Genomic DNA, 10,865 nt, shown 5'->3' on the forward strand with positions numbered 1-10,865 from the left:
ATATTTTTTCCGCTTGTTCTGCACCATTAATGCAAACTTATACCAAAATTGCATATCAATTTTATTCGTCTATTCTGCACCATTGGTGGACAATTATGTCAAAATAATTCTCACAGGGTGAGCTACTTCCACCGTTACAACGGTTACAAGCGGCGACTCAAAATGGTGCCAAACAATTGATGGAATAGGTGAAAAACGCACAAAAAGTGCAGAAGAACCGAAAGAAACACCTATGACTTTTGACGTCAAGTTTTTTCATGTTTTTATGTTACTCACCAAAAGTGCAGAGTATCTGGATACAATTTGTCTCCCTTATTTACCAAGAAAAAGTCGAAATTATGTCAATTTTATGGATCTATATTCCCCGCTTATTTTTCACTATTGATGCAAAATTATATCAAAAACATGCATTTATTTTCAAATCATTGCAAAGTTATACACAACACCAACTGGGTTTCGGCTCTCTTTGGGTGGAATTCAATATACGTTAGGCAATGCTTAGGCAAGAGAAATTTGCCTAAGCAAATTTTATTTGTATTCAATATTTGTTGCTTAGGCAAAATTCTAAGCAAGTGCTGAGCAAAAAATTTATGAATTTCTGTATTCAATATGCACAAATTCCTAAATTTTTTGCCTAAAGTTATTCCAGCTCGGAGGTGGAATAACGACTTGCGTAACTTTAATTTAGTTCAAAAAAATATTTATTTCTTTAAAAATGGCCATTCCATTATTTGTCCTGAACAATGAGCGCAATCGGGTTTATAAACAACGTCGACTCCTTGAAAGTCTCTCCGAATTTGAAATAAGGAAACATACTGGTTTGCCTTGGTGGGGAGCTCGAGAGCTTATTGAGTGGATTGAACCGGAAGTTGAACCACTGGCACGGAGAAACTACGCGACACCGGCGGAGACGAAAATTCTTACAACATTGGGTTTTTTTCGATCTGGGTCATTCCAATGGATGCTAGGAACTGTTTCCGGAACTTCCCAGCCTTCGTGCAGCCGAATAATTGCGGAGGTACGCTTAAAAAATGGTCTTTAATATGTTGCAGTTTGAACTTTCAAAATTTATTTCGAACACGGTCAGGTGTCATCTACTCTGCAGGGTCATGCAAATGAAATGATCAGATTCCCAGCAAGTGTGGATGAACGAAATATCGTGTCAAACGCATTTTATCAGGTCGCAGGTCTACCGAACGTGATTGGCATTGTTGACGGAAGCCACGTTCTTATAAAGGCTCCAACTGACCACGGCGGAGTTTACATTAACAGAAAACAGCGTCATTCCATTAACGTACAGATAATATGCAATCACCAGGATAAAATAACTGATATCGTAGCGAAATATCCTGGTAGCAGCCATGATAGCTTCATTATGAGGAACAGTGCGATTTGTCATCGGTTTCAGCGAGGAGAATTCGGTAACAACGTTTTGATAGGTAAATTATATAACAAATACATTTAAAACAATTAATTAATTAAAAATTAAAGGTTGAAAATTAATTAAAAATTAAAATTAAAGGCGACATTTTTAAAAGACAATCAAATCCGTTAATGATGCATTTTTTAAATGAATAAGCAACTTATTTAGCTAAGTACTGTAGTAATTAATTACAAAAGCACATAATTATTATTAGCTAGGTAATTAATAACAATTGTTTTTGTAATTAATTACTTCATTAACTGTATGGAACAATACTCAAGGCAAAATTAATCAGTAGTTTAACTGATAATGCGCTCTAAGTACTTTAAGGTAATGTAATTGTAATAAGTAATTAATAACTTTGCGTCAATTGATACGTAAAGCAATTAATTAGCATTATCTAATTACCTGATGTTAAAACTAGAATGCGTATTACATAAAATCTTGATGTGTGAGATACTTTGTTTAAAAATAGTAAGAAATTGCAACAGATTACACTAATTAATTATGCTAAACAGTTGTCAGTTGTAACAACATTTGAATTTACGCATTTCAAGGGAGAATAATTTCGCAAGTCACCAATAGAGTGCGGAATTATAGTAAATACAGATTATCCGATATCCGATCCGATATCCGAAGTATCCGTCGGATTGATCCGATCGGATAAATAGCCTTATCCGATCCGATCCGAAAGCTCTCGGATATTTTTATTTACGATCCGATCCGATGATTATCCGATCCGATCCGACGGATCGGATATTCTCGGATCGGATAGACCAACCCTAATAGTAGGTTTTACGAAATCCTACAGATATCGCTAAGAAGTCAGATAGAAGATATCTTTCAACCTCCCCGAATGACATGAATTTCATATCGTGGCGATTGATAACGTTTCTGGGGTATGGATGAAATCCAGTTAAATTACGTGTATCAGAGTTGTGCCACACCCCCTCGGCGCCAGGGGGTGTGGTCACGGTGTCACAATTTGGGCAAAACATGTTTTTTGGTGTTGTCGACATGTCGCAATGTGGCGACTAAGGTCACGACCCAGCATTCTCAGCATTTTTGCCGCACTTTATTAAGGGGTGAAAACCCCTTTATGGGAATGTCTTGTCTGTCTGTCTGTCCGTCCGTCCGTATCCACGATAACTTTAGAACGGATGCGAATATCGAGATGCGGTTTTCGCCAATGTATTTCTAATTTTTAAAGTACGGATGAGTTCGAAGATGGGCGTTGTAGGTATTAAGGTCACGGCGCCATGGCGACGACGCCGTGTCGAATAGGTGTCGAATTTTTTGTTTCGACGGTTTTAGACGTATTTTGGGACGGGGATTTCGAAAATCGACATGGTTTTGACGTACGATGACCGTGTGACCGTGTAGACGACGCCATGTCGACAAACTGAATTATGTCATGTGAGGTGTCTATCGAAAGGCATAGTCGTGTACGTTCAAAGTACGCGGGAGTTATGTCGACACGGGGCGAAATGAGACGTGGGGTAATGTGAGACAATTGGGGAAATTTACGGGAAAGTATTGAAAGACGATGTGGGTGTGCCACAAGGACATTTACGTGTGTTTTCACCCCTTTGCGACATTTCGTTTGCAACGGTTTATTTGTTTACCAGTTGGAGCAAAGTTAAACTCTGGAAGTATAACGGGTTGGACCTGAGAGATAAAGTTGAACGGGGGAGAGACCTTCATCAGGGCGATGTCGTTTTCGTATCGGAATGGCGTTCCATACTCCGGGTGAGTTATGATCATTACGGCCTGACGGGTCTGCTCGGTCCCTTCCACGACGTTGATGTTGTGGTCACCAATAGTCAAACTGTAGTCTGCAAGACTCCGTTAAGTATTTTTTTAAATAAGTAGATATTTGTTAATCTTACCAGATGGCGCCGCGGTTGTGCAATCAGCAACCGTCACAACCCACTCCTCATTGATGAGGGAGGCTTAAGAAAATTAATTTGTTTCAAATTAGCTCGAATTCTCATTTTGCCCCATATATTTGCACATGCAAGTATGTACCTCCACACCAGTGACCGCCACGTCGCATGTCGACCATGAAGGGGAAATCGTTCGGGATGGCTTCCACTCCGCCCACAATATTGCCAAGGTTAAGACCGGGGAAGCCGAGGGGTTGGGTTTCCTTCTTGGGCATGGCTAGAAAGGGGAAAGTTGGGTAATTAACATTTTTGGAAACTTAAGATTAAAAAAATTACAGATTTTCAATTCAGAATTTCCTAAGCTTACCCTATGCCATGGCGACGAGGGCGAGAACAATGGCAGCCTTCATTTTGCAGCTTGTAGTTCAGTTCACTCAGGGAATGAAATGCTCGATTAAATTAGTCCAGTTTTATAGCGGGCCCCCGATTTGGGGCAGCCTGATCTCACTATTTAGGTTATGTAAGTTCTCTCTTGGGAAAACCTTAGAATTGTTTGTGATAAGTCGAGATGATTTATCGGATCCAGGCGACATGATTACGACTTTTCACATTACATTTTCATTACATACATTTCCCACCGCTTCAGCACGTCAGGAATGAGTACGTATATTTTTAACGCAGTGTAGTATGAGAAGTTTTGTAACAAACTGATATCGCAATTCATCACTGGGGTGAAAATAATCAGGAATAATCTCGACAATTCATGATTAATATATTTTTTGTTGCGTTAATTTCCAGCCGTGCCTGAATTTCCGTGACTTATATAACTTATTTTTCGGGGATTTTTTATCTCATTTACAAAGATCGATTTCCCGTTACGATGCGTTGGCATACCATTCACTCCAGTGGAAAGTTTTTGCTATTTATCAGTGAAGGCCCTGCAAGGTTTTATGTTCAAAATTAACCCAAATTCTGTTATAATAGGGTTTCATACATATTGAGCGTTGATGGAAATTTGTCATCATTTCCGGGGGAAACATAATAGGCTACTTTTCACGAGTGCAATATTTTATGCAACCATTTTTTATTAGACATGCCTTACTACCGTATTTGAACTTCCTACCGTAATTACGCCAATGATATGGGCTAGTTTTTCTAAAATTTTCTTCTGGTATTACATTCCAGTTTTGTTTAAACTTTTGTTATTAATTCCTTCGTCTTCGGTGGGTTCGCATCTTGGCATATATTTTCCATAAATATGTAGAGACCAAATGTTCTCTAGGGTACTTAAATCTTGACAGTCACGCCATAATTTGATTTAGTTCTAAACAGAAAACCTTGAAATACCTTAATTGATTAATACAAACTGCTTAGCTTTCCACAACAGTGAATGGTATGCCAACACGTCATATCGGGAAGCCCCTAAATTTATATTTGTAAATGAGATAAAAAATCTCAAATAAGTTACCTAAGTGGCAGTACCTAAGCATATTTATTACTCTACGCACTTTTTCAAGTCGACTGGAGTCTTTATATGTGAGAAAATAAAAACTTTCTCATGTTTCTTCCAACATCAATAATATTAGGCTAAAAAATTGCGTACTGATTTGGTGCTCACCACAGCTTAAATATTTTGACTTTTGAGATAAATAAATGCGACAATTGTAAAACTGTTTTGGAACAGGTCTTTCCAAACAATTCATCTCCTATGCCTACATATTTACACACTGCCTAAGTTCCCGAATACCTTGTATAATCTTTCAAACAATACCCTACTTTATGCAAAATTTACTTACTACAATACTTATCGACAAATTACGTTTTGGGCATCGAAATCCAGAATAACGCATGTATAAATATCCAGGCATTCTCATTAATAACTAAAGCGAGCGAGCAGACGATGGAGGTTTCATCATGAAAACCCGCATAGCATGGCGAAGCAAGCTCAACTCGAACCTTGAGAATTTTTAGCCTCGTGGTGACAAGGTTTAGAACAGCACCACGACCCGGAGATTGTACTCCGCAGAAAGCTTCTATCCCAGCGAATGCATTCTCCCTACGTGTACATAACTTTTGACCAGCAAAATCTTCATTGGGTCCCGAAATTAATCTTTGCAGTGTGTTGATTTATTAGTAGAATAACTTTAACAAATCTTATAAATAAAATTAGGTTACAATGCACAGAAAAAATATAGTTGTTATGCTTTTTTATGTTTATTAGTCATACTTCCTGTACAAATATTTTATAAAATATAAGTATTTTCTAAATAACTCCTTATACACAAAATCCTAATTTTTTCTACATTTACTAACATTGAATTTACATTTAGTACAACATTTTCGAATTATTTCATGAACTTTCTTCATTTAACTCCCATCTCTATTCCTACAATTAATATTTGCAAGGTCAACCAGATTTCATAGTTTTTTTTAAAATTTATTCCAATAAACAATTTCCTAACTAACCATTCAAATGTGATGTATTTTACAAGTGAGCCAATAACTGAAGTACAGCGTCAACCACTAGCGGAACTAGGGTAGGCAGGGTAGGCATCGCATAGGGGCCCCCACGAAGTGGGGGCCCCCAAACCTGTTCGTAACGTTTTTTTTTAATTTGTTACACGATGAAGTTCAAGACCTGAACAGTAGCGAAATTAAGGGTAAAAATTTCAGACGGGCTATTCAAAAAATCGAATTCAAGCTTTGCTAAAAAATTATATCAAATTTTATATTATAAGTTAATTCGAAAATTTCTGAGATTATACTGAATTGATATTGGCTGGAATGAGTAGAAAGTAGTAAATGCTGCATAGTAACAAAAGTATTGTGTGGGGCCCCAGGAACCACGGAATGGGGGCCCCATACCTTTTCAAAATTAAAAAAAAATTGTTACACCATGAAGTTAATCACCTGAACGGTGGCGAAACTAAGGGTAAACATTGCAGAAGGGATACTCAATAAATCAAATCAAAATTGTGCCAAATTTTCTATTATAATTTAATTCGAAAAATGCTGAGATTCGAGTCAATGAATATTGACTTATATGCGTAAAAAGTAGTAAGTACTGCATACTATGCAGTGCATAGTAGCAAGGAAAAGTAGTTTGCCAGGGGCCCTAACAATCAAAATATTTGGTTCTTAGGGCCCCAGCCTGGGGCCCTAGTTTTGGTCCGAAAGTTGCTACAGAGCTAAAAAGCATCAGAATGGCAGCCAAAAGTTGAGAAAATTATTTAATAGCAGTTTCTTATTTGGCCGTAAAAGTTATTGAAATTTCCCAATTCTCCAATTCCAAACACGAAATTTTGACATCACTATATTTTTTGGGCGCGCCGCTTATATAATTTTATATTTGGAAAACAAAAACTAACTTGCATTAAATCATTTCCTCAAATTTTGATCGCCGATGTGATGCTTTTAACCGTGGTAGAAAAGGTTTTGATTGTTAGGGCCCCAGCCACAATCAAAGCGCCCAAGATTAGTAAAAGGTAAAGGTTGGAGTATTGACTTGGTGTGAATAAAACTTTATTACTTTTCATTACTCTACATTACTTTACATTTATCTAAATAAAAAAAATTTTTGTCGCGCGCTGCCCATAAGTGCTTTGCCACTCTTTTCTGCTACCTTTTTTGAGAAATGTGTCCATATCTGTCGGAATCCTCACAAATTTTTGGCTGGTTTTGTTCGTCTATACTCACTATATTCTTTCTTGCATAAACCCCAAAATCTGTCAATCGGTCCTATGTGGGTGGAATGTCGGGGGATTGTTCACTTAACCTATCTCAATTGCATGTTAAATCGTTTATCGCCGAGCAGAATATTGGAATTGGGTTTGCATTTAAATGAATTTTAACCTGTTTTCTTATTAGTGGATGAGTAGTACTTTATTCCAGGTACTCCATTTTAATCAATCGGACGGTAGGTTTCGTTATCCATGACCATAATGACGGGCGTGTTTTGCGCGACTCTTTTCCAGCAATCTTCCGACAATTCGTCTTGGCTCTTTTTTCTTGACCTTGGTTGTATTTTGGTGCAGATATTACCTTATAAGATTTGATTCCCAACTTCTTGGCTTTGAAGTTATGCAAAGTTGATTAGCAATTTTCAATTTCTTACTCAAATTTCGCTCAGATACTCCAGGGTCTTTTTTGGATTCCTTCTGAACTCTACGAATCACCTTGTGGGTCATCACACGAGCAGGGCGGCCATTTGATTTTTTAGTTTTATCACTCCTCCCTTCCTCATACATATCTCAAATTCGGCAAATTGACCCGGACAAATTTTTTCACTTTTGAAGTGGTCAGAAATCTTTTTCCGCACGCGTCCGCACACATTTTCGTAGTGGCAAATACTTTTTGCGAGTTGTTCTGAATTTTGTGTTTTCATTTTTGAACGGTTTGAGATATCGGATTTTGGTTTTCTGATGTTGATTGTCAATCGTATGGGCTATGCAACTACTTCGCTCCTACTCAATGGCATTTTTTTCATGTAAATAAATGCATTTTCAAAAATTTTCTATCTCTTCCGACCATAACTTAGATTTATCTATAAACCCCTGCTTGTCCATAAACTCTACATTTACATTTACAAACATTTACTATTGCCTGAAAACCAAGTAAATTGACGAAATAAAGAAATTTTTTCCCATGGTAAAAATGATTTCACACAATGAAAATAAGTTAAAACCGTCAGAAGTGTTAAAATTTAGTTAAGACGGTTTTATTTGCAATAGGGATTGAGAAAACTAATATTTTTGTTAGTTTCAAGTTGGTAGAGCCGACTAAAATTAGTAGATCCCAAATTATGATTTTTTTACCAATAAGCCAATTTTACGCGGAGGAATTTGGAAATCATGCAAAATTTCAGCCAGGATTTCAAGTTTTTTTAAATACTTGTCAAACCGTTCGAATTTTGACGCCGTTAAAGAAATCGATAGCATGCAATGATGTAACCACCCGCCTAGAATTTACGAGAACAAAATTGAGAAAACGAGAAAGCTAATGTGCATTCGGTCCAACAAGAATTAGATCCCAACTAGCATTTTGCATTTAAATTCCTCCGAATACGTACATTATGACAGATCAAAAGCTTAAAAATTAGGAAATTCATAGATTTTTTATCAATACACAAATCGTCAAAAAATGTCATTGTCCCCTTGCTTTTACTTCTGGCAACCTGATGCCAGATCTTTCTACTTGAAAAGATCCATATTTTCAGCTTTTGTTGTCCGAAGCAGACTGACGAAAACCATGCTAAATTTGTGGTCCAAATTGCACTTACGTTTAAAAAAGTAAGTTTAAAAAAATTTTGAATATCGCCCCAAATTTAGGACTTAAGTCAAAACTTAAATTGAATTTGCAAATCATGATATCGACTTGCAAATCGACCCTACGCATGTACATGCCATGTACACCCTATGTGCATGGCTTTTCAATGCGAATTTCTTAATACGATATTATAATTCAACGTTTCTAGTTTAATCATACGAATTAAATAGCAAATTACCTTGGTCAGAAGCAAGTTTATGCTTTCCTAAACATTAAAAAATTTCTGTTGTCAAATCAGCCAGGAACAGGGGCCCCCAGCGAACCCCTGCCTACCGGCCCCAAATTTATAGTTCCGCTACTGCGAAACTGGTATGAAACCATTACACTGATGAAATGCTTACAAGTAGCATAGAAGGTACTAAATAATTCAAATGTTATAAGGCGTAATACAAAAAGAGTTCGGATATTATAACGAAATGCCAAACAGAGCAGACAGTAATATTTTTCCAGAAAGCAGTCTTATTAAAAAGTGATATTAGTTTCATTACGACTATACTAGCTAAAAATCGAAATTTTCTAAACTTTCTCTTGTTGCATTTTGTCTCACTGGTTGTTTTCTTCGTCACCATTTCTTCCACATTTTGTGAAAGATCGGGTTTGTCCGACGGTCTATTTGACGATGCCGATTTGACCTTCATATTTACTCCAGAGTGCTTTAAGATCCTCAATGTGGAAGGCGACTTCCCCTATTTTAATTATCTTCGAATGAAGAATCCTTACACTCCACTCCGTCACCTTATCCTGTGTCAAATGGGGTCAGAATTTTATTTAACCTACGGCAACTCCGTGACCCCGTTTATGTATCGCGCCACGGAAAAATCTGCACGACCAAAAGCTATTTTCTTACCTAGGTTACCCACCGCGTATATGAAGTCATACGGAAAATTGAAGTGTGAATACTTGTTAGTCCTTGCTGACAGGGTCTATAGGCAGGATTACGTCTTCGTTCAAACAAACGAAACGACATGTTTTACACATTCTGCTGAGGTGATATATAGCGCGAAGTTTTTAATATACGAAAAGAGTATGACGTTACCTCTACTAATTCCGTGCGTTGCGTGTAATCCGATCGTATTTTCAAAACTGAAGAGTCACACATTACCAGGAATCCGTAAGGCTTGGGATGTTCTGAACAGCAACATGCACAATCAGTTGGCCTTCGTAGAACATTCAATTGACGCAACGTGTGGTCTGGTCCATACTGGATTTGTAAATTTAGACGACCCATACTACTGTTACACTGCAGCATTTGCTGAAAAACATAATCTAACCCTAGTTGATGTAAATACCAAGTCAGACTATTCAAGTGGGGTTAAGAATTTTGGTATCGCATTATGTGGACAGGCCAATTCGGTCTATCCTGACCAGCATGTTTACAAAGTGAGAATCGAACCCTTCAACTTTGTCACGTTGACGAACCCAGCGACCTCTGCGAGTGGGATGGCGACCCGGGTTTCGCCCTTCGACCAAGAGACGTGGATTTGTCTGCTGGTCAGCGCTGTTTTAGTAGCTGGCTATTTAGCTTGGGTTAATTGGTGTGGTGTGAAGAAAGACTCTCACCGTGGCTTAGCGAAGATCTTAGTAATAGGCATTCTTCTAGGACAACCAAGCGGGGATTCTGGAAACGTGGACATGGTCACGCTCATTTTTTGGCTGTTTGGGAATTTTTTTTTGATGATGAATCTCTATCAAGGGTTGATCTATTCGTGTATGGCTGTTCTCATCCCGCCCCAAACACCCCGCGGGCTGGATGAACTGCTGACTTGGAAAATTCCCATGGTAGCGGTGGATGGTGGCGAAGATGTCAGTGGCACGTATCACACATACCTTACGGAATTTGTCATTCCAAAAACAAACTCGGGAAACGGATGGAATCAACAATTTACTGACTCGTATACCACACTTCAGGAAAGAGTTTTGTCCATTGGTACGATTTCGGTGGAAACAATGTTGCAAAAAATAATGTCTGAAAACACAACCAGAAAGCATGAAAGTATCGCGCTATTTGTATCTCAGAGAGGATTAGAAAACTACGTGAAAATGGTACATTTGTTGGGTAATCGGAATACTGTAAGGAATAAGGAGGACACGCCCTTGCAGATGGTAGTTTACCATGTTGGGCCCCAAAATTTGCTAGTGTCTTACTTTTCCAAGGAATGGGAGCGGATTGAGGCCTCTGGTTTAAACCAAGTGTGGTTGGAGATGTTCCTAATTAACTATTGGTTACGGAA

The 10,865-nt window shown here is 37.9% G+C and overlaps 2 protein-coding genes and 1 long non-coding RNA gene across 3 annotated transcripts; 1 reads left to right on the forward strand and 2 right to left on the reverse strand.

Moving 5' to 3' along the window:
• The first annotated feature begins 476 nt into the window (after nt 1-476).
• Nucleotides 477-1,578, forward strand: LOC118435926 (putative nuclease HARBI1). Its single transcript, XM_035852456.1, has 3 exons — nt 477-1,018; nt 1,088-1,439; nt 1,523-1,578. Exons 1-3 carry the CDS (start codon nt 716-718, stop codon nt 1,576-1,578), a joined length of 711 nt encoding a protein of 236 aa, XP_035708349.1. The 5' UTR covers nt 477-715.
• A 136-nt stretch (nt 1,579-1,714) lies between these two features.
• LOC110850548 (anionic trypsin-1) lies at nt 1,715-3,584 on the reverse strand. The gene is made up of 4 exons (XM_022097982.1): nt 3,452-3,584; nt 3,313-3,375; nt 3,049-3,258; nt 1,715-1,746 (listed from the first exon to the last, which is right to left on the reverse strand). The coding sequence occupies exons 1-4, from the start codon at nt 3,582-3,584 to the stop codon at nt 1,715-1,717; spliced, it is 438 nt and encodes a 145-aa protein (XP_021953674.1).
• A 1,917-nt stretch (nt 3,585-5,501) lies between these two features.
• LOC118435545 lies at nt 5,502-5,875 on the reverse strand. The gene is made up of 2 exons (XR_004834843.1): nt 5,776-5,875; nt 5,502-5,695 (listed from the first exon to the last, which is right to left on the reverse strand). It is a non-coding gene; the product is annotated as an uncharacterized LOC118435545 (long non-coding RNA).
• Between the last annotated feature and the right edge of the window lie 4,990 nt (nt 5,876-10,865).

Source organism: Folsomia candida, unplaced genomic scaffold (assembly GCF_002217175.1).
Source record: "Folsomia candida strain VU population unplaced genomic scaffold, ASM221717v1 Fcan01_Sc005, whole genome shotgun sequence".
Classification (NCBI taxonomy): Eukaryota; Metazoa; Arthropoda; class Collembola; order Entomobryomorpha; family Isotomidae; genus Folsomia; species Folsomia candida.